Here is a 21,468-nt window from a genome sequence, read left to right as displayed (position 1 = left end):
CCTTTGAGCTTTCCTTCTCCCCCTCCCCCATCACCTTACTCTAGTTTCTTTCCCTTCCTTTCCAGACCCGATGAAGGGTCCCGGCCCAAAACATCAGCTGCTTATTCCTTAGATGTTGCCTGACGACTTCCTCCCCTCCAGCATTTTGTGCTTTGTAGTAGTAGATAGTTGCCTCTGATTCTTGTGGTATGCCACAGGGATATGTGCTAGGTCCATTGTTTGTCATCTGACATCGAAATCAACGATGTGGGTAATAATGTGGAAAAGTGGGTCAGTAAATTTGCAAATGTCACAAAGATTGGGGAGTGCAGTAGACTACAAAGAAGTCTGCCAAACCTTACAGTGGGATCTGGACCAGCTGGGAAAAAAGAGCTGAAGAGTGGCAGATGGAATTTAATGTAGGCGAGTGTGATGTGTTGCATTTTGGGAGACAAACCAGGGTAGAACATACACAGTGATTGGAAGAGCACTGCGGGGTGCAGTAGAACAGAGATAAGGGAATAAGCTGCGTAATTCCTTGAAAGTGGTGTCACAGATAGATGGGGAAAATAAAGAGAGCTTTTGGCACATTGGCCTTCATAAATCAATGTACTGAGTACAGGAGTTATGATATTATGTTGAAATTGTATAAGACATTGTGAGGGCTAATTTAGAGTATTGTCTGCAGTTCTGATCACCAACCTAGAGTATGAAAATAATATTGTGAACTCTTATTTTGCAGGGAAGTTGAACATTTTAATAAGGAGATTGAAAATGAAATGATGCTGAGGCAACAGCATTTGAATGAGGAGGAATCCACAAGCTAAACCTTTCATTCTTGAAATGAACTTAAAATATGTGTATGAAATTGAATGAAATCCATATTTTTGCATCATATTAATGTGTTCTTTAATAGTAAGATGTTCTATTAAAAATGTGTTTCTTATAAATTGATTAAACCAAGGATGTACAGCTATCTTGAATTAAAATATTTAAATATCCTATCAGAAGAGGGTTGATGATCAAAAAGGGTCAAGTACTTTTGGGTTTGAATTTATTTTTTATTAAGTGAAAAGCCATATGATTTCACAAAGTTTGGTCTTTGAGTGCATTATATACTGTTTTTCCCCTAGTCTGAGTCATTCGCCATTTGTGAATTGATTTATTTGCTTTTGAGTTCCATTAATATTTGTCCCTGGACTAAACTGTAATGCTGGTCACTGTATGCAAAATCTACAGGAGGACCACACATTGACAAATCTTACATTTGGAGATATTTTTGGTACATTTTCTTTTTATCTTGTTTATACAGTGGCAGTTGAACACCATATTTTTGTAAATAGAGCTAATAATACAGTTATCAAATGTAATGAGAAGTGATGCATGTTACATGTGAATAACTTATAAAATGCATACCCCCTTATGTTTTGTATATGTGTTAATTGCTGACTAACGTTTAAGTTTGGGACAGTTCCGTATTAAGAGTCACATTAGACAGAGGCCACTAAGTCTGATAACAATAGCTTGATAGTCTTACAGATTTTATCAGATTGGCAATGCAATGGGAATTCTAAGGTGTGGCAGGAGTGGAACTTGTAACCTTGAAGTTCTCCATCAATTTTCTTCATCCATTTAAAGAAATATTTTGGAAGTCCAATGAGATGATATTTATATTTTATATTCTATACCTGGATTAGGCAATGGATAATGTGTTGAGAAAAATCAGTTTTTCATTCAGTTGACAATTTTAATTTGATATAAATTTGAAGTCTAGATAGAAATAAATTTGAAATAAATTATAAAATATCCATGGGCCAAATGTTAGCTACATTCATTCTGCTGACCATATCCATGAGTGTTTTGTGGAATGTATATAAATTTAGAATGTTGAGCTGCAGCTGTTGTTTCGGCTGTTTTAAAAACTTTTTTTTTTTAAAAAGCTTTTTTTAAAAAAACCAGGATTTCTTTGCTATTTTGGAGGATATTTTGCATTGTATTGCTTTGTATGTGATTTAAAGCAGCAGCACTGGCCATTATTTGTTAGGTCTTCATTGGACACTATGAAAAGCAACAGCCATAAAAACAAGCATTTTTTTTTTGTGTGTACCTATATGAATAAATGTGTTATCGTAGACTGCCATTATCTCAGACAACCTGGCTGTCTGAGTCTTCTAATTTGTTTTCTTTGTACTTGTGTTAATTTTAACCCATTTGCTGCACAATTAGTCCCTTCGTAATGGTGAAGAAGGCTGAGAATTGGCATCATCAGTTTATCCCAGCAGAAAGGAAAATGGCAGATTTAACAGTGCTCCCATCATATTATGGAAATACAACTTCAATTGCAGGTTACTTTTCAGAACTTTGATGGTGATTTCTCCATGGTAATTGCCAATACGAGCAAATAACTAACCTTATTGGCATAGTTGAATGCTTCAGTTTAATATCAGATATGTATGCAACTTGAAATTCTTAATCTTCTCAGACATCCACAAAAGAAGAAATCCCATCGAATGAATGACAGAAACATCTGAACCCCGAAGTCCCCTCCTCCCATTGCACAAGCACTTTGAGAACACAGTCCGCATGAATCAATGAGCTTGCAGTTTATTGTGAAAACCTACCCAGGTTACTGCATTTGTTCTAAAATAAACTCTTAAGGAACAACTAAGGGAAAATGGTTCAAGCACCATTGAGTAAATCATAAGTTCAGGAATAAACAAAGTTTACCTTGTGTTGCCCAATTTAACACAATCCAGTTTTATTTAAAACAAAGTAATTGAGAGTGAAATAAAGAAGCTGCATCTACGTATTGAAAGCTGTAATATAGTTCCAGGTTTGGATAGGGCCTATATCTTTGGATTTTGAAGTCTTGCTGTGTACACTTAGTCAGCAGGTACAATAGTAAACAATGATAAAGGTTTCAGCACAGGTTACAAATAGAGATTTCTAAAAGAGAAAAGACAAGAGTTTCTAAATAGTGAACATGATAAGATGCAGTAATGAATGATAATAGAATTTTGTGGTTAATGTTTAGATAATGCAGTGTTATCCTGGGTGTTTTCTAGTTCTCTATATACTAATATTATCCAAAACAACATTGTCAGGTACACTTTATCACTGAGCACCTTGCTCTGCCCCTTTCTCTAAGTTACAAGATTCCTTGTACATAGTCACTGAAAGACAGGTTATTGCCTTTGGTCCCTATTTTCACAGGGCATTAACTGTCTAAAATTAAAGATGGTTTTTCACGAGCTGTGTGACATACAGTATTTTATCCTAAGATAAACCAATTATTCTGCCTCTTGACTAATACTACCCATTTAATCGACCGGAATTTGATTATTGCCTGGTGGCCATCTTGGTTTTACTGTGTAGTTGTCCAAATCTTGTTTCCTGAATCAGTAAATCTTCTCCATGGACTTGTTGAGAATATAAAATTGCTTATTTTTAATATTTTAACTGTTCAAAATTCTTCCTTTTGCTTTCAAATCTGTGGCTTTGTTTTTTCCTAAATCTGTAATCCAATTTTGAGATAACTGCACCTTTTGTATCATGGCCTTGTGTTTGTCAGATTTCACTTCTGCACCATTTTGGTGCATGTGCCTTCAGCTGTCTTAACAATAGAAACATTGCTCTTTAATATTTAAGTAAGCACTAATGATCCAAAAAATGCAAATATATCAAATTGCTTCATCACTACAGTGATTTGCACATTGGAATCAGTGGATTCTAATCAGGATAGAAAGGCAAGCAGTGTGGTACGGCGGAGAAGTTACCTGTGGACATTGGACAGCCAGATTTAAGAGGAAAAAAAAATTAAGGATCAATGAATGGTGTAAAAAAAAATTGTCGATGCTGGATATGCAAAAGTGGAATACTGGAAGTTCTCAGCAGCATCAAGAGGGTGTTGTGTATTTAATATTTCAGTTATTTTTGAGTAATATAAATATATGATTAAGCATTCTTGGCTTACATAATTCATCAGGTTCTGTGTAAGAAGTACAGGAATGGCATACATCATTACGCCATCATTTTCAAATACAAGCGCCTCACTAAAGTAAAAACAAAGTTGACCTGTTTCCTGGCTCCTGTGTATTTTTTTTCCAATTAATCTCTGGAGCTGCAAAATGTAACAATGGTAACAACTAAGTTTTAAAACTAATACAAGATGACTACCTACCGGCTGAAATGCAGAGCACCAAAGACTTGAGTATTTTTTAAAAGCACGCCATGTGCTTCTTTGCAAGGGGAAAAGGACAGCCAAATTAACAAAATGTGGATAACAGATGAAATTCATGGGTTCATGAACAGCTAATACCTGCTGACAATAAATATATATTTTTTAAAAAGCAGAAATTGCTGGTACATCAGAAAAATAGATGTATTCGACTGCACAACAGATAATGGGTGACGTATATTGAATGAATTGTGCAGTAATTTAAAGCAAATGGAATAGCCAATAAGAAATGAGTGCTAGTTTTACTGTGTCACTTGGTGGAAGAACATTTAGAAGTTTGAATGCCCTAACCAAAACAGCAAAAGTGAGCCTTGCTGATACAAGGAAAATAATGCAGGAACATTTAGAACCAAAACCATTGTTGATTGCAAAATGCTTTAGGTTTCATAAGTAGAATGAACCACCAAGGGCTATTAAGTGACTTGGAAATTTTCTTTTATCCATCCCCTGATTGGAGCTTTTCAATAACCCTTTCGCAGAGTTGCTTGGAGTGTTTTTTGTCTTCATTGTGTAGTTTTTGCCAGATACTGGCTCACCAGCAGTTGGACCTTCCAGATATATATTGGATCACATTGGCTGCACCAGTGATGATTTGGTGTGTTATATTAAAGGGGTGGGGGAGATACTTACGTAATTGATTATGTTTTATACAAATATATTTGTACTTAATTTAGATCACTCTGTTTTCACTTTGATATGGAAGTTTTTTTCTGTTGACCAGTGTCAAAAAAGCCAAATTAAATCCACTGTGATTGAATATTGTGAAACAATAAAACATGAATACTTACAAAGGGGGTGGGGGGGGGAGGGATACTTTTTATAGGCATTGTATGCAAGGTTCTCCCCAGCCTCGTGAGCTTGAATCTCACGACCGCTATTTCGTTGTCTTGAAGCATGGTGGAGGCAAAAATCTCTTATGCAGGTTGAAAGTATCAGAGCTATTGATGTGCTTGTACATTCAAAACACAGATACACTTACAGTATACAAGGAATTGTTGGATTTTTAAAAAATACGATTTGTTATAGTGAGGTAGTGATTAGGGTCGTGCCGTGTAGTTCAAAAAGCGAAAGTCTGAAGGGCAGTAATGTACACGAACCCAATGGTGGGGCACTTTACAATTCTCTACCTCCAGCCCAAAATCAATCTCTATCTATCTCCCTCTCTCTCTCTAATTCTAACTCTCACTCTCACTCTCACTCATCAGCACCTGTGATTCATCCAACAACAGTGGTGTTTGGGTTGAGAACCTTTAACAGACTGGAGTTAAAAGTAGAACAGGAACTAGGATGTTGTTCAGTCAAAGACACAGTATAGGAAACAGAATACCAGCCAGAGGAAAGGAGTACGGCAAACATTACCTAGAGAGCATTCATTATGCTGAGCCATTGGAATTTCCCAGAGGTTGGACAGCGGATTCTCGGAATTGAAATGCCTTTCTTCTATGCCATCAATTTCTGCTTCCATGCTCCAACACCCTCTGCTAATCAGATTCCTTCATTTACTGCCTCTTATAGTTTCGATCTATCACCTCTATCTATCTGTCATTACTTCCCCTTTTTCCCTCTTCCATCCGAATCAGAATCTCCAATGGTAGTACCGTGGGAAGATGGTGTCGAAGAAGCTTATGAGAGGAAAAAGACCAAGTACTCTGAACTGGCAACTGAAGCTGCCCAAAATGGCTGGAAGACCAAGATTTTCCCTGTAGGAGTGGGACGCAGGGGATTCGTTGCTACATCTACGACCAGTCTATTGAAGAAGATGGGAGTGAGGGGTCACTCCCTCCAACAAACAATCAAGTCCTTGTCAAATGCAGCGGAAGAAAGCAGCAACTGGAATTGGATTAAAAGGAAAGACAACAACTGGGCTGCAAGATGAAGACGGGAGGGTATGGAACTGAGGGGGGTGTATCTGGGACGCCAGGTAGCACCGTTGAGCCCTCTGGAGACGTCGTGGGCTTATCAATGAAACGTCAAAGAAGGAGGGTGCCCACCTGATGACCCCGTTGATGTACCTACCCTCCCTCCTTGTCACCACTCCAAGTCCACTGCCAACATCGAGAGTGCCGACTTACCACAGGGATTGAAACATCAAGTCCTAGTAGCTCTACTTACTGCTGTACACGGTATTTTTAAATAAATAGTTCGCCATATGAGATACGTCCAAAATGGAACTTTAAATTATAAAGGAGTTACTTTTCCGAAAAAGAATGTGCCGAAACCCGGGATCGAACCAGGGACCTTTAGATCTTCAGTCTAACGCTCTCCCAACTGAGCTATTTCGGCACCACAGCAAGAGTTCCCGGTGCAGGGGTTAAGTTCGCAGACTTCGGCGTTACTATATTTGAAGGTGTATGTTTGTTTTCCTTTGAGACTGCCTTATCTCGTAGCAACATGGTCGGAAACTATGTTGCTCCATTAGGGAATATCTGCCACAGTCTTCGCTCAGTAATTTAGCTGCAGAGAATCCCTTTTTAAATCCTTTCTCAGGCGTTACATGTAAGTCAGTCTCTGTGGCGCAATCGGTTAGCGCGTTCGGCTGTTAACCGAAAGGTTGGTGGTTCGAGCCCACCCAGGGACGGGCGATAGTTAATTTTAATTAAATTAGATCAATTTACTTCATTATTATTTGAACTGTTATACAGTAGTGATAACTTGAATAGCTCGTTCTGATAGTATCCCTAACATCAATATCGCATTTCTTGTACCTTTGTCTTTCACAAAACCACATTGTTCTTTACCTATTTCAGCTTGTATCTTACTTTTAGCTCTTGTCATCAAAATTCTTAGAAGTATCTAGGTATACTATAAGAACGAGCTATTTAGGTGCAAAAAGATTTGTTTGTTTGTTTGTTTTGTCGACTACACAAAACCATTTGATAAAGTGAAGCACAATAAATTCTTTGAAATATCTTATAGGAAACTCTAGATCTAGATTCGAAAGACCTCCGCCTAATCAGAAATCTGTACTGGGAACAAACTGCCGCTGTAAGAATAAATGAGAAGTGAGTCAGTTTACGAAAATCAAGAGAGGTGTTAGTCAAGGGTGTGTTTTCTCCACTGATTTGTTTAATATGTACAGTGAAACAATTTTACAAAAAATAAGAGACATCTTGGGAATCAAAGTTGGCGGTGAAAACATCAATAATTTCAGATACATTTGCGGATGACACTGTGTTAATTGCAAGTACGGAGGAAGAACTACAAAATTTAATTGATATAGTTGTTGAAGAAAGTGCAAAAATGGGTCTGTCTATCAATTGCAAAAAGACAGAATGAATGATGATATCCAAATAGGAGAATCCTATCTGCAGGCTGAGAATAAACGGGGAAGACAAAAAACAAGTACAGAAATTTTGCTACTTAGGAAGCTGGGTGACATCAGATGGCAGGTGCGACATGGACATCAAAAGAAGAATAGGGATGGCAAGAATGAAGAGTATACTGATCAATACTAAACTAGGCATGACAACCCGCCTCAGAGTACTGAAATGTTACGTTTATCCAGTTATGTTATGTGGCTCAGAATGTTGGACAATGTCTAGTAACATGAGGAAACGAATTGAAGCAGCTGGGATGTGGTTTTTGAGGAGGGTGCAAAGAATAGCATGGACAAAACGAACATCTAATGAGCAAACACAAAAAGAGAAATAATGTATGAGATCATGAAAGGGCAACGTAACTTCATTAGGAAAGAGGAGTGAGAATGCACGGTAATTATGGGAAAGATTGAAGGGAAGAAAGCAAGAGGAAGGCAAAGACAAACGATGATGGAGACAGCAGCCAGAAAACTAGAACTGAACAACAATAAATTGATCCACTTGATCCGAAACAGGAGTGTGTGGGCCATGGTAGTCAAAGCTCAAACTGGGCATGGCACCTGATGATGATGATAATGATTACAGCTTAAGAAACTAGATATCGATTCAGACAATCTTTCATTAATTTTAATTCTGTTTATGTTTAATTTTTATTAGCCCGGAACCTTCTACCAACTCCCTGCATATTCCGGAGGTTGGGGACATCATTGGGAGTGGCATTAGGTTCCGGTCAAAATGGCGTCGGTAGGCGGTGAGTATTTTGGTGGTTGGTTTTGCAGGGTCTTGTTCGTGTTTGGGTTTCTGTTTCTCAGCCTATGCCCTGAGTTTGTGGCCGAGGTGTATAGCAGGCGCCCGGCGGTGGAGGCTGGCTTTAATTGCGTGCGGCCCTTCCCTTGCAGAACGCCCGAGTTACGCTGACCTTGACGGCGTCGGGCTCGCAACATTCAAACAAACGCGGCGAGATGCTGCATTTAAACTGTACACTGTGCACACACCGCCCACCTTCCTCCCCCATCCCCGTGCCCCCATTCTTCTCCCTGCCGCCCGTTGCCCCCACTCCCCACCCCTACCCCGCCGTCCTCACTCCATCCCCGTGCCCCCACTGCACTTCCTGCTGTCCTTAACCCCTCCCCTCTTGCCCCACTGCCCACCCACCCCGCTGCCCTCGCCCCCTCCCCGTGACCCCATTGTCCTCGCACCCTCGCTTCCCCATGCGCCCACCGCCGGCCCCACTATTCCCCCCCCCCCATCCCATGCCTTCTTTTCCTTTGTTATTAAACACTTGTAGCCATTGAAACCGGATCCAGCTTGTACAGAGATGTACCCAGAAAAAATTCAGCAGTTTCAGCACGCACTGCTGGAGGTGCCGTGATTTGGACAAGTCAAACCGGTCTTGTCTGCTCCGTCAGTTGAAGTTCTTTTGTTATATTGGAAGAGAGTAAGAACAGTGTTCCCCGCTTCCCGGCCAGAGCTCTCCTTTCATGATCTGGACTTTGTTACGCTTGTGTTTGTGGGAGCTTGTAGTGGGTGGTGACTCTGCAAAAGTTTGAAGTGCTTTGGAGTGATTCGAGTTTGTAATCAAAACCAAACTTCTTACTACTTGGACTCGCATATTACTACCCTGCTTCCAACATTTATCCCGTAAAACCTGGCTGATACCTTTGCTTCAAACACTTCCTGTGGTAAAGGGTACCCTGTCAGTATACAAGTTCTTCTTAATCTTTTTGCTCTGTCAGTTTATCCTCAACATTGTTTTAATGGTATCTCGTTTTCTTGTGCCCTTTGCTCCTATGGAAGTCTTTCAGTACTTCCTATTGTTGAATAATGACACCAAAATCAAAATCTACTCTTGTTTTCCACAATGGCCAATACACATACCTTTGCAGCTTTCAAAATCTACAGTCCTATGCAGGTAGCTAAAGATAAGTTTAAGTACAGATCTTGTTAGAGTGTATTAAATTGGCTTGCCCATAGAAGTAAGGTAGTGGCCGATGGAACTTATTCTGGCTGGAAGTCTATGACCAGTGATGTTCCACAAGGCTTTGTACAAGGATCTCAGCTGTTTGTGATATACCTAAATAACCTGAATAAAATGTAAATGTGTTAGGGCAGATGATACAATGATTTGTGATAATGTGGATAGAGTAGAACGGGGGTTCCAACATTTTTTATGCCGTGGACCAGTAAAGCAATAGGTCTTTTGTGACTGTGAGCAAAGTCACTGGAGAGATACTGAAATTGGTGGATATGTCAGTCTTTATTCAGCGAAACGAGCAGGCATAATACTGGAGACACTCTTGGAAGAAGAGGCTCATAACTGCAAACCACATCACATTTTTATACCCTTGAGATCAGTGGTAACTCAATACAGTTGCAATAGTTACAATGACATTGTTTACTTCAATACTTTGGGTTGATAATGTTTCCTTTGAGTTACATATAATGTTCAGCCACCTAGATCTTCACACCAACACTTCAGAAACTCTAGATTGAATGTTAATCACTATTGTCTCTGAGCTGCATTCATGCATCTGCTGCTTTCTCAGGTCAATGGGATGTTTCCTGGTTTGTAATTGACCCCAGTCTGCAGCTCCAGAAAGACAATTGTTCTGAGCTGTATTTTAAATTCAATCTACAAGACACATTAGGATCTGAAGACTGGTTATGTTGAATTTAATATTTGCTATATGCTATAACTTAAGAATATGCCCCCAGAAGTACCATGAGTAAACGCCTGGAATAGGATACAGCGTGATATAGATCAGTTGCAAATTGGGTGGAGAAATTGCACCTTGGGAGATGAAATGTAGAGAGAAAGTACATTGTTAATGTCAGGGCCCTTAACTTGATGTCCAAAAGGATGTTGGGGTCCAAGTCCTTGGCTCCCTGAAAGTGTGTGCACAGATTGATCAGGTGGTAAAAAATATTGGCATGCTTTCCTTTGTTCATTGAGGTACTGAGTTCAAGAATCGGGTAGTTATGTTGCAACTTTGTAAAACTCAAGTTAAGCTGCATCTGCAGTATTGCATTCAGTTCTGGTCTACATGTCGCATCCTTTTCAGGGCGGTTAGTCCACCTTTGGTCCCCACCTGGCACTCAGCTCTCACCTGTGGCTCCCTGTAGCTGTTTGCATGCGACAGCGGCCACACCCCGGGCGACGGCTTCGACAAGCTGGCTAAACCAGGTGAGGGTAGCCGACGGGTCTCAAACCTTCGGTGAGATAGGGAGTTGTCTATCCCAGCATGTGAAGACAGACTCCGGCGGATTGAGCGGATGAGACCAGCGGAAGGTCCAACGGTCAAGAAGGCGGTCTCTGCTAGCGTCGTGGAACGTGTAGAGCAGGACAAGACACAGAAGACGTCCTGGTCATCCACTGCGCCTAGTCCCATCTCCAGCCGTCTAGACTCCGTCTTGCCACTGGATCCAGATGGGAATTGGGAAGAGAGAGTGAGGCTGACGCTACGCAACTCTCCCTCACTTAAATCCAAATCACGCGCTAGTCTCGACACCATCATTATGGTGTCGAGGTCCTCTTCGGGGTCAACGATGGACGAACAACATTATAGGAAGGATATGGAGGCTTTGGAAAGGATGCAAAAGGGGTTTGTCAGTGTGTTACCGATTAGAGGGCATGTGCTATGGGGAGAGGTTTGGCAAGCTTGGATTGTTTTCTATCTTTTTCCCAGGGTCGACATATCTAATACTTAGACATGCATTTAACATGAAGAGGGAAATTTCAAAGGAGATGTGCAGAGCAAGTTTTGTTAGACAGACCGGTGGGCGGATGCGCTGCAGAGGTGGTAGTGGAGGCAAATACAGTAGAGTTATTTAAAATCCTGTGAGTGGGCAAATGAATTTGCAGAGAATGGGTGTATATGGACATTGTGTGGGTAGATGGGATTTGTTTACATAGATATTTAATTATTTTAATTAGTTCAGTTCGACATTGTGGGTTAAAGAGCCTGCTCTTGTGCTGTATTATTCTATATATATATATATAGAATATCTGAATTTGCAAGGTGAGTATGTTGTGTGAATCTCATTTTCATATTTTCCTCTCACAACATTACATTATTAATTGATTTTGCATCTGTTGCTGTTTGATTAAAGAATTTTATTTGGAATTAAATGTTTTATGAGTAATAAAGGTAGAAACAATATACAGTGGTTGTGTTTAAATTGAACTATATAAAGAATTTTATGAATGTATTTTGAAATTCCTACATCATAAGGCCAACGAGCAGACTTAACCCATTCAGCCCATCAAGTCTGGTTCACTTTTCAATCATGACTGATTGATTATCACTCTCGGCCCCATTCTCCTGCCTTCTCCTGGTAACCTCGGGAGCCCTTGCTAATCAAGAGCCTATCAGCCTCTGCTTTCAATATACCCAATGACTCGGCCTCCACAGCCGTGTATAACAATAAATTCCACAGATTCACCAACCTCTGGTTAAAGGAATTCCCCCTCATCTCTGTTCTAAAGGGATGTCTTGCATTCTGAGGCTGTGCCCTCACTATCGAAAACATCTCCTTGTCCACTCTATCAAGGCCTTTCAATAAGATGCCTGCAACCCTCCTCCCCCCATTCTACTAAATTCCAACGAGTATGGACCCAGAGCCATCAAACACTCCTGATACGTTAACCCTTTCATTGCTGGGAACCTCCACTGGACCTTCTCGAATGCCAGCATATCCTTTCTCAGATAAGAGGCCCACCACTGCTCACAATACCCCAAGTGAGGTCTGGCCAATGCTTTATAAAGCCTCAACGTTACATCCTTGCATTTGTAGTCTCATCCTCTTGAAATAATGCTAACATTGTATTTGCCACCTTTACTACCGACACAATCTGCGAGTTTACTGTTAGGCTATCCTGCACTAGGATGCCCGAGTCCCTTTGCACCTCCAGTTTCTAAATTTGTTCCATGTAGAAAATGATCTATGCCTTTATTCCTTCTACCAAAGTGCAAGACCATCTGCAAATAAATAAGAGATTGAATAAAACTGTCAGAGAACTTTGTAAACCAAAAAAAAGGTGGTTAATAGTCCTTCATCGAAATGCAACTGCCACATATTAGACATGTGATGCTGTTGATAAACCAGTCAAACTATTTTCTGTGGTTTGAAAGAAGACTTTGATTTACCATCCTGTTATGATCAAGAGATATTTTACTGCATGAATAAAGCTAATAACTTGATTTTTAATGGCTATAATGAGAAATGCATTTCTTATTTAGATTACTGTTGCTACTACTACTATAGTTATGTCTTCTACAAACTTGCTTCTTGCAGTTCTCCGCCTTGGCAGGTTCATGAATTTCATCTCCAGGTAAATCCATTACTTTTGCTTTACTTTAAAGCCAAATAGCAGGAGCTGGTAGAGCAGTGCCAAAGACAGGGGTGGAGGGCACGATGTGAGTCTATAGATGTGGTTTAGCTGGCTGCTGGCTGTGCAGGACCCGCTCTCTCCTTGGCATAACGGGGGCTGCAAAGAAAAGAGCCATCAAGACCGTCACAGAGGCTGCTGAGCAAGCCTCCAATTGGCTATGGATTAAGAGGTTTGAGCCGAGGACCAGTGCTGCTGAGACACGAGCAGGACCTGACCTGGCCGAGGTTGTCTGATGTTGAAAGATCTGAAACACCCAATGACCACAGGTTACATTGCTGATGATGAGTCCCAGTGCATCCTAGCATGTATCTCAGCATCACATTTGTGCTCCTAGTAATACAGGGAGTAGAGACCTAGATCAGTTGTATTCTGGCCTCAAATTAAAAACCCACTGCCGAACTGATGTTTCAGCTTTTTATCTCCAGTATGCAGCCCTGAGTACGTGAATCTCAATTTCTTAATTGGACAATTTCCATCAATCGCAGTCCTCAGCAAAGAAAACTGGTGAAGGAAGGAGAATGTAAAGTGAAATGCTTGGAGTACAACGCACATTAAACACCATATGAAAGGGAATCACAGCTTGCATTCTAGGGGCATTATCCTGGGATTTTACTAATTTTGCTATAGCAACCAGCAAGGATTTGGGGAGAAGTGAGATGACATTGATTGAACTATTCTCCAATATAGAGTATTGCACTCTTTTTTTACATTACATTACACGCAACTTGGCAACACAAACGCGAAAATCTACAGATGCTGGAGATTTGATCAACACACACAAAATGTTGGAGGAACTCAGCAGACTGTACTATGGAAAAAACTACAGGCAAAGTTTCTGGCCAAAACCCTTCGGCAGGACTGGAGAAAAAAAGCTGAGGAGTAGATTTAAAAGGTGGGGGGAGGGGAGAAAGAAGCAGCAGGTGATAGGTGAAACTGGGAGGGGGACTGATGAAGTAAAGAGCTGGGAAGTTAATTGGTGAAAGAGACAGAAGGCCATGGAAGAAAGAACAGGGGGGAGGAGCACCAGAGGGAGGTGATGGGTGGGCAAGGAGGTAAGGTGAGAGGGAAAAGGGGATGGGAAATGGTGAAGTGGGGGGGGCACATTACCAGAAGTTTGAGAAATTGATGTTCATGCCTTCAGATTAGGGGCTACCCAAATGGAATATAAGGTGTTGTTCCTCCAACCCAAGAGTGGCCTCATCATGACAGTGGGGGAGGCCATGGGTAGACATATCGGAATGGGAATGGGAAGCGGAATTAAAATGGATGGCCACTGGGACATCTCGCTTGTTCTGAAGGACGGAGCGTAGGTGCTTGGCGGAGCAGTCTCCCAATCTATGTTGAGTCTCACCGATATACAGGAGGCCACAATGGGACCACCAAACACAGTAAATTACCCCAACATACTCACAGGTGCAGTGTCGCCTCACCTGGAAGGACTGTTTAGGCCTCTGAACGGTAGTGAGGAAGGAGGTGTAGGGTCAGGTGTAGCACTTGTTCCACTTGCAAGGATAAGTGCCAGGAGGGACATCAGTGGGGAGGGATGAATGGACAAGGGAGTTGCATAGGGAGTGATCCCTGCAGAGAGCAGAAAGTGGGGGTGGGGGGTGGGGTATGGTTGGTGGGATCCAGTCGGAGAATTAAGTGCTGGACACAGTGGCTGGTGGGATAGTAGGTTGAGAACCCTATCCCTGGTAGGGTGGTGAGAGGATGGTTTAAGAGCAGACATGTGTGAAATGAAAGGGATGCAGTTGAAGGCAAGATATAGTACTTTCAGCTCTCCCTGACAGAGTTGTTACTATCGCCATTTTAACTGCTAAATCAAATCTGCAAGTGATGTAATGGTGACATCAAATGTGGAATTGGAATAATTCTGCCAGAGTTAAGAATTGAGAGGATTTCATGGAGTTGTCAAGTAACAGAGAGACTAAAGGGTCTATTCTGCATGTTTCATTCTGACTGTCTTTTAATTCTAAGTTTTTGCTACCAGGACAAAGAAAATTTCTAATTCGGGTACCAATTCAGACTATGAATAATAATTTTCCCATCTGTCTGCCTTGGGTTGTTGAGGACTTTTGAATGCATGTTCTTTTGTTAGTGTTTGTTTCTTTCCTGGGTTTTAATTGTTACTTATATCATAAGTATTATGTTTGTACCTGTGACTGTTAAGTAAATCAGAGATGTTTTTTTCATTGAAAAAACTGTCATTGCTCTAATCATGTGGAATCCGACTTTGTAGAATAGCTATATTTGTACAACGACTTTCACACCTGCAGGATATTCCCTCACCCTTCATAACTTTTGAAATAGTCATAGTCATACTTTATTGATTCCAAGGGAAATTGAGTTTCATTACAGTTGCACCAACCAAGAATGGAGTATAGATATAGCAATATAAAACCATAAATAATTAAATAATAATATGTAAATTATGCCAAGAAGTAAGTCCAGGACCAGCCTATTGGCTCAGGGTGTCTGACCCTCCAAGGGAGGAGTTGTAAAGTTTGATGGCCACAGGCAGGAATGACTTCCTATGACGCTCTGTGTTGCATCTCGGTGGAATGAGTCTCTGGCTGAATGTACTCCTGTGCCCACCCAGTACATTATGTAGTGGATGGGAGACATTGTCCAAGATGGCATGCAACTTGGACAGCATCCTCTTTTCAGACACCACCGTCAGAGAGTCCATTTCCATCCCCACAACATCACTGGCCTTACGAATGAGTTTGTTGATTCTGTTGGTGTCTGCTACCCTCAGCCTGCTGCCCCAGCACACAACAGCAAACACGCAATCTTGTGTTACATAAACATTGCAGCCAGGTTGTATAAAGAGAAGAAAGAGAAGTTAATGATGTGACCCTGCTTGTGACATATTGGTCAGCTTTCTCCTGTGGACATTTGAAGTTAAACATATCATGTGAATGGAAAAACCAATTTCTTTCTTCATTCTAACTAACCACATGATTAGGGATCTGCAATATTTTTACATTTCAGTTATTGCTGACGTATGTTGATGTTAAAGCCCATCATTACTGCGAGGAGAGCTAGAAGCCCACTCTTTCCTCCTCTTGCTTCAGCAGTTAAGTAATCGTAACCTGGCTTTTGTCCAGTGGCAAAGATGTCGATCACTGTTCAGTGTTTCCCCAGATGGCGAGGCTAAACACAAACTAAATACCGGAGCTACCGGAACTTTACCAGAAGACCTATAGAATGCTTGCTAGTTCAAGCAGCATCTACTGAGCTACAAAATTAAACCCGGTGCCAACCCTGGGGACCTGACCCAAATCCATGGTAGCGTGTTGCATAGCGCGACACTATTACAGCTTGGGGAGTTCGGAGTTCAATTTCAGATTCTCTGTATGTCCGCACCATGGAATGCGTGGGTTTCCTCCGGGTCCTCTGGTTTCCTCCCAGTCCAAAGATATACCGGGTGAGTTTATTGGTCATTGTAAATTGTCCCCTGATTAGGTTACTGTTTGTCGGGGCTTTGTAAGGCAGCCCAGCTCAAAGGGCTGTATTGCTAAATAAAATAATAATCCTACATAATCAGTTGGGTGCCATCAGGCTCAGGTGCAGAACCCAGGCCCTAATTTGTGTTCAGATGCAACATCAACTGCTTTCTCTATAGATGCTCCTCAAAATGACTGCCAAGTGTTTCCAGCACTTCCTGTGTTGATAGCAGATATTTCAGACTCGGGATATTCCTGACATTTCATTCCGGGATGGAAGTTTGTGCTGTGCCACTTAACTGTTCCGTGTGTGTTTCTCCAGGTTTGTGTATTCCACCCTTCAAATTATGTCTTATTCTAGTTCCCAAAAAAATGAATTGTTCTGGATAACTGAATGTTTTTCATTGTAGGGAATGAATGCACCTACTCCTCACATCTTATCTAACACGTATCATTTTTCTGTTAAGACCCAGTTCACTCCTTGCTAATCAATCACGGTGTCTCCATCAGACCACAGGGACAGAAAATGCAAGCAGGTAAATTCGAGCATCATTTCTAAAACAAAACATTTCAGTCATATCTCAATGTGGTTAAGTTGTACTTAAAGTGATATTAATGTAATTGTTTATGGGGGAGGAAACATAGGCCACTGAATATTTCGTGTCACTTTCATATTCATATGAGCACAGATGCCTTGTATTTGGTATGGTAACAAATATTTTAAAACCTGGCAACTGGAACAAAATGATGAAGAAAAATTATCATTCTTTCACTCCAGCTTTCGCGTCTTCATCTCTCATGTTGCTCCAAAATGCCAAGCATAAGCTCCATCCAGACATATTGCAACTCCAGCACTGAGTATGACTTTAAAACAAAAGCAGTGAAACTTCCTTTTGTTCCCACAGATGTGGGTAGACATTTGTTTGAATTGATTATGCTTGTTTGTATAATTTTGTTCCAACTGCTGGCTTTCAGGTTACTCATTACCTTGACAACTTTAGTCTATTGTCTTCCCCAGCTGTCTTATTAGCATCTTCTGTCAATAAACTTGCTCAGTTGAAAGAAGCCAATAACGACATTTGAAGTTAATGGAATAAGATTAGATAAAATATTGGAAATGTATAAGAGTTAAGAGGGAAAAAAAGCCGCCTTCAGTATTGTTGAAGGTCATTGTTGGGGCCTCTATTGACCTGTGACAAAGTACAGATCAAAGGTTGCTTGTACAGTAATGAGTATCTTGGCTTTCGGACACTATAAACCCATTGTACAATATCTCAGGCACAGTTCTGCGATAGCACACACTTTACTTGCCCAGATGAGTGCAAAACCAGCTGCACTTAAGAAGCTTGATGGCATCTAGGATAAAACAGCCCACTTGATTGTAACCATATTCATTCCTTCTACCACATTCACTCTGCGACTGCGGTATATGACAGCTACAAAATGTATTACTATTACATACATTGGCTAACTGGGCAGCCCTTCCCAAAGCCACAGTTTTTACAATTAAGGACGAGGGTGGCAGAAACATAGGAACACCCTACTTGCAAGTTTTTTTTCTTCAAGTCTCTTAAATTTGGAAATATTCCCATTAATTCTCTGGGTCAGATCCTACCTATTAATGCAGAAGGCGTACTTTCACCACAATAATGGCAGTTATTCAAAGCATGGTTCACCACCTTGTAATTAAAATGTTGTCCCACAGTATACAACTGAACTTGTATAATCCCCAATGATATGTCATAAATATCACTGTATTTTTTTTATTATCTAAAAAGAAGTGGAATTCTTTGATTGCAGCTCACCAGTAGCAAAAGAATCGAAAGCTGCAATGCCCAGCAAGAAGTTCTCACTTCCCAGCAACAAAGGGGAGTTTGTCGTCACAAAACTGGACGAGCTATTAAATTGGGCCCGGAGAGTAAGTGCTGTATTTACAACCTGTATTTACTTCCTGCGGTGTATGATGACTAGCTTTTACTGGTCATATTTGACTCTTTGGGACCTGATTGAAATAAGGAACTCTGTTGACTTTCAGGGGTTCCCAAATTGCGGTCCTCGGACCCCTCGGTTGATGGTAGGGGTTTGTGGCATTTAAAAGTTTGGAAGCTCCTGCTTTAGATGGTATTTTGGATTAAGTTTGAAATAACAAATACAGAAACCTTAATTTCACTTTATGCAATCATATTTTTCCCTGTTCTATTTGTTGAGTCACTATTTTTCCTGAGATTTAATTCATTTTCAAATTGATTTTCAGAGTTCTTTGTGGCCCATGACCTTTGGGCTGGCCTGCTGTGCTGTTGAAATGATGCACATGGCAGCACCCAGGTATGACATGGACAGGTTCGGCATTGTCTTCCGTGCCAGTCCCCGGCAGTCGGATGTTATGATAGTGGCTGGTACCCTCACAAACAAAATGGCTCCAGCCCTTCGAAAGGTAACCTCAGTAACTGTGTGACCCTTCATGTGTTCTTTCTGCTTGTTCCCTACTTTAACTGATGAAAAAGAAAACACTGTAAAGCTGAAACAATAGCAAAAGAAACTCAAAATGCACAGTGGATAGGCCAGTCGGTGTCTTAAAGAGAAGAATAAATGTCAGGATGGTCTCATTCAGAACTACTCTGAAGGTCACAAGCTAGAAATGTATTATGCCCCTTATCTGCCTGACCTGCTGTTTTCCAACTTTGTTCAATGCTTGCACCTCCTAAGACAAATTGCTCTATAAAATTATATACGGCATGAACCAATGATAGAACTTATGATCAACAAGTAAGGGGTTCTGAAAATCTGTAATTTCACAAATGGTGTTTCTTTCTGAGATACTTATTGTAAATTCATTCATTTATTGAGATACAGCGCGGAATAAGTCCTTCGAGCCATACCGCCCAGCAATCCCCCAATTTAATCCCAGTCTAACCAATTTACAATAGCCAATTAACCTACCAACGTGTACATCCGTGGGCTGGGAGGAGACTGAAGCATCCAGCAGAAACTCATGTAGTCACGGGGAGAACATACAAATTCCTTACAAGCAGTGGCGGAAATGGAAATACTGTGAATGCCATCTGGTACACAGTAATGCCAACAGGTGGTTACTATTTCTCAGAGCCGTCATGACTGTGGCAAAAGGAACACCACAATTCTCCTTTGGGAGGGGGATTCTTAGGGAGGGAAGCTTTTCTATCTATTTGTAAAAGATTTACATTGATATAACGAAAGAGCAAAAAAAAATTGGTTAGCTCTATCAAAGAGTTCCCATGAGTGGCATCTTTCTGTCACTCTTGAAGCTATGATTTATGCTTAGTGAGTACAGAGCTAGGCTGTGTTTAAAACTTTTCCATTGCACAGAGCTTACAGTACTAAAGTGCCATTAACCCTGAATGGTTCATGCTTCATGCAAATGTCCTCCTGTCTTTCTTTACCAAATCACTTTCCTTTCTTCTGTGTTTGATAATATAGACTCGTTCAGTGCCAGTCTTCCTATGAGCTTTTGTGGTTTACATCAATCTCTTGTAGAGAAACTTATCCTGATCACTTTTATCTTGTACTTATAACCACTAGTTTTGGAATTCCACATTATTTGCTTCTTAAAGACATCTGTAAGTCACCCCTTGGCCTCATCTCATATTTTAAGCTTATACTAAACTTGTTGCTGTTGGCTTCAACAAAACTGAACCCCAGAAAGAAAAGGTCTGTGATGACATGATTTTTAAAGCAAATGCAGTGCTATGAACCAAGTTATTACTTAGTTTGAGGTGAATTCTGTTGTTCGTTATTTCTGTGCTGTGCAGGTTTACGATCAGATGCCAGAACCTCGCTATGTCGTCTCCATGGGCAGGTGAGAGCACTAACCATAGTCTGCGTCATTGTTTAAAGTATACCTTAATAATGTTTTCCCACATGCGGTACAAGCTTAACAATGTTTCTGTTTCAAACAGCTGTGCAAATGGTGGCGGTTATTACCATTACTCCTATGCTGTGGTGAGAGGCTGTGACAGAATTGTGCCTGTGGATATTTATGTTCCAGGTAAGTACACTTAACCATAGGAAAATTGCCACACTATCTCACTAAACATGGCTAATTGATACAGATTGTATTGTGTTATAAAACATAGGAGCAAAATTAGGGAATTTGGCCCATCAAATTGGCCTTGCCATTCCATCATGGCTGACTTATTATCCCTCTCAACCCCATGCTCCTCCCTTCTCCTCATAAATAAAGTGGAGACCTATCTTGAAAATGGACAAGATACAGGAGTGTCCATTATCTCATCGAATGACATGATGGTAGGGTACTTAATAGCCAGTGCAAACATGGTGGGCTGAAAAGTTCTTTACTGTATGACTCCATGGCAGAGCAGGCTTCAGGGACCTTTAGTGTTTCTTTTGCTTGTGCTCTTACAGTGGCTCTGTTGATAAAACAAGCAACTCCAAACTTGTTCCTTGGTCAAAATTGCTAGATTGATCTCGGCTGGGGTAACAGTTAGAATTGTTCTGACGAAGAAGACACTGGGCCCTCCACAGATGGTCCAGTGAGCTTTGATGAATAATGCAAGTCCACAAAACAACGTTTGTAACGAATGAATATTGGGGCAAGCTGTTTGGGAGTTGGAAGGAGAGAATGGTTGTATCTCTGTTCAAATTAAATTCCTTATAATGAGTTGCTAACAGTAATTTACTGTTTTCTTGGGTAACCGATGTTGTCCTTTTTATGTTAGGTTGTCCACCTACGGCAGAAGCACTTCTATATGGACTGCTACAGCTCCAGAAAAAAATAAAAAGAGAACGAAGGATAAGGATTTGGTATCGGAAATAAATAAATAGTACAACTGCAAGTAGTATTTATGAGGTTCGTGGATAATGATCTGACGCTGTGGGGGAGAATGATATTCTTTATCAATGTCCTATAAAACTTTGTTTTAAAGTTGAAGCATTTCTATGGCTTTTCTTTCATCTATTTTCAGTGTTATGCTCTGAGAAGATATGAGTTTCACAAAGCAACCACAACGCTTTATATCCTTGCCTTTGACGTGTTTATCATTGCTATTGATTGCCTTCTGATACTGATGAAATAGTTTCTCAATAAACTTTCTGGAG

General features: G+C 40.7%; 2 protein-coding genes and 2 non-coding genes across 11 annotated transcripts in view; 3 read left to right on the top strand and 1 right to left on the bottom strand.

The window, feature by feature from the left end:
* Positions 1 to 2,349, top strand: part of LOC140188352 (PWWP domain-containing DNA repair factor 3A-like) — a 79,475-nt gene extending 77,126 nt beyond the window's left edge. For 2 of the 8 annotated variants that reach the window (XM_072244533.1, XM_072244532.1), the window contains exon 14: positions 722 to 2,340. In XM_072244533.1, coding sequence (XP_072100634.1) covers positions 722 to 806 — 85 coding nt within the window. In that variant the 3' untranslated portion in view covers positions 807 to 2,340. Of the gene's footprint in view, positions 1 to 721 lie in introns of all 8 variants that reach the window. The other 6 variants (XM_072244530.1, XM_072244528.1, XM_072244529.1 and 3 more) reach the window with 6 other exon arrangements.
* A 4,077-nt stretch (positions 2,350 to 6,426) lies between these two features.
* On the bottom strand, positions 6,427 to 6,499 carry trnaf-gaa (transfer RNA phenylalanine (anticodon GAA)). The gene has a single exon. It is a non-coding gene; the product is annotated as a tRNA-Phe (tRNA).
* Positions 6,500 to 6,720: 221 nt separating this feature from the next.
* trnan-guu (transfer RNA asparagine (anticodon GUU)) lies at positions 6,721 to 6,794 on the top strand. Its single transcript has one exon. It is a non-coding gene; the product is annotated as a tRNA-Asn (tRNA).
* Positions 6,795 to 8,214: 1,420 nt separating this feature from the next.
* On the top strand, positions 8,215 to 21,301 carry ndufs7 (NADH:ubiquinone oxidoreductase core subunit S7). The gene is made up of 8 exons (XM_072244546.1): positions 8,215 to 8,284; positions 12,829 to 12,865; positions 16,842 to 16,910; positions 18,175 to 18,292; positions 18,629 to 18,808; positions 20,163 to 20,209; positions 20,310 to 20,398; positions 21,090 to 21,301. Exons 1-8 carry the CDS (start codon positions 8,269 to 8,271, stop codon positions 21,185 to 21,187), a joined length of 654 nt encoding a protein of 217 aa, XP_072100647.1. The 5' UTR covers positions 8,215 to 8,268; the 3' UTR covers positions 21,188 to 21,301.
* The last annotated feature ends 167 nt before the right edge of the window (positions 21,302 to 21,468 follow it).

Source organism: Mobula birostris, chromosome 26 (genome assembly GCF_030028105.1).
Source record: "Mobula birostris isolate sMobBir1 chromosome 26, sMobBir1.hap1, whole genome shotgun sequence".
NCBI classification, from domain to species: Eukaryota; Metazoa; Chordata; class Chondrichthyes; order Myliobatiformes; family Myliobatidae; genus Mobula; species Mobula birostris.
The sequence above is the reverse complement of the archived record's forward strand: the minus strand, read 5'-3'. Positions and strand labels throughout refer to the sequence as shown.

Excerpts from the sequence above, each read along its gene's own strand:
- ndufs7 (XM_072244546.1), top strand. Across the intron at positions 12,866-16,841 it reads TTCATGAATTTCATCTCCAG|ACCCAGTTCACTCCTTGCTA; the intron begins GTAAATCCATTA and ends TTTTCTGTTAAG. Across the intron at positions 16,911-18,174 it reads GGGACAGAAAATGCAAGCAG|CTCACCAGTAGCAAAAGAAT; the intron begins GTAAATTCGAGC and ends CTTTGATTGCAG.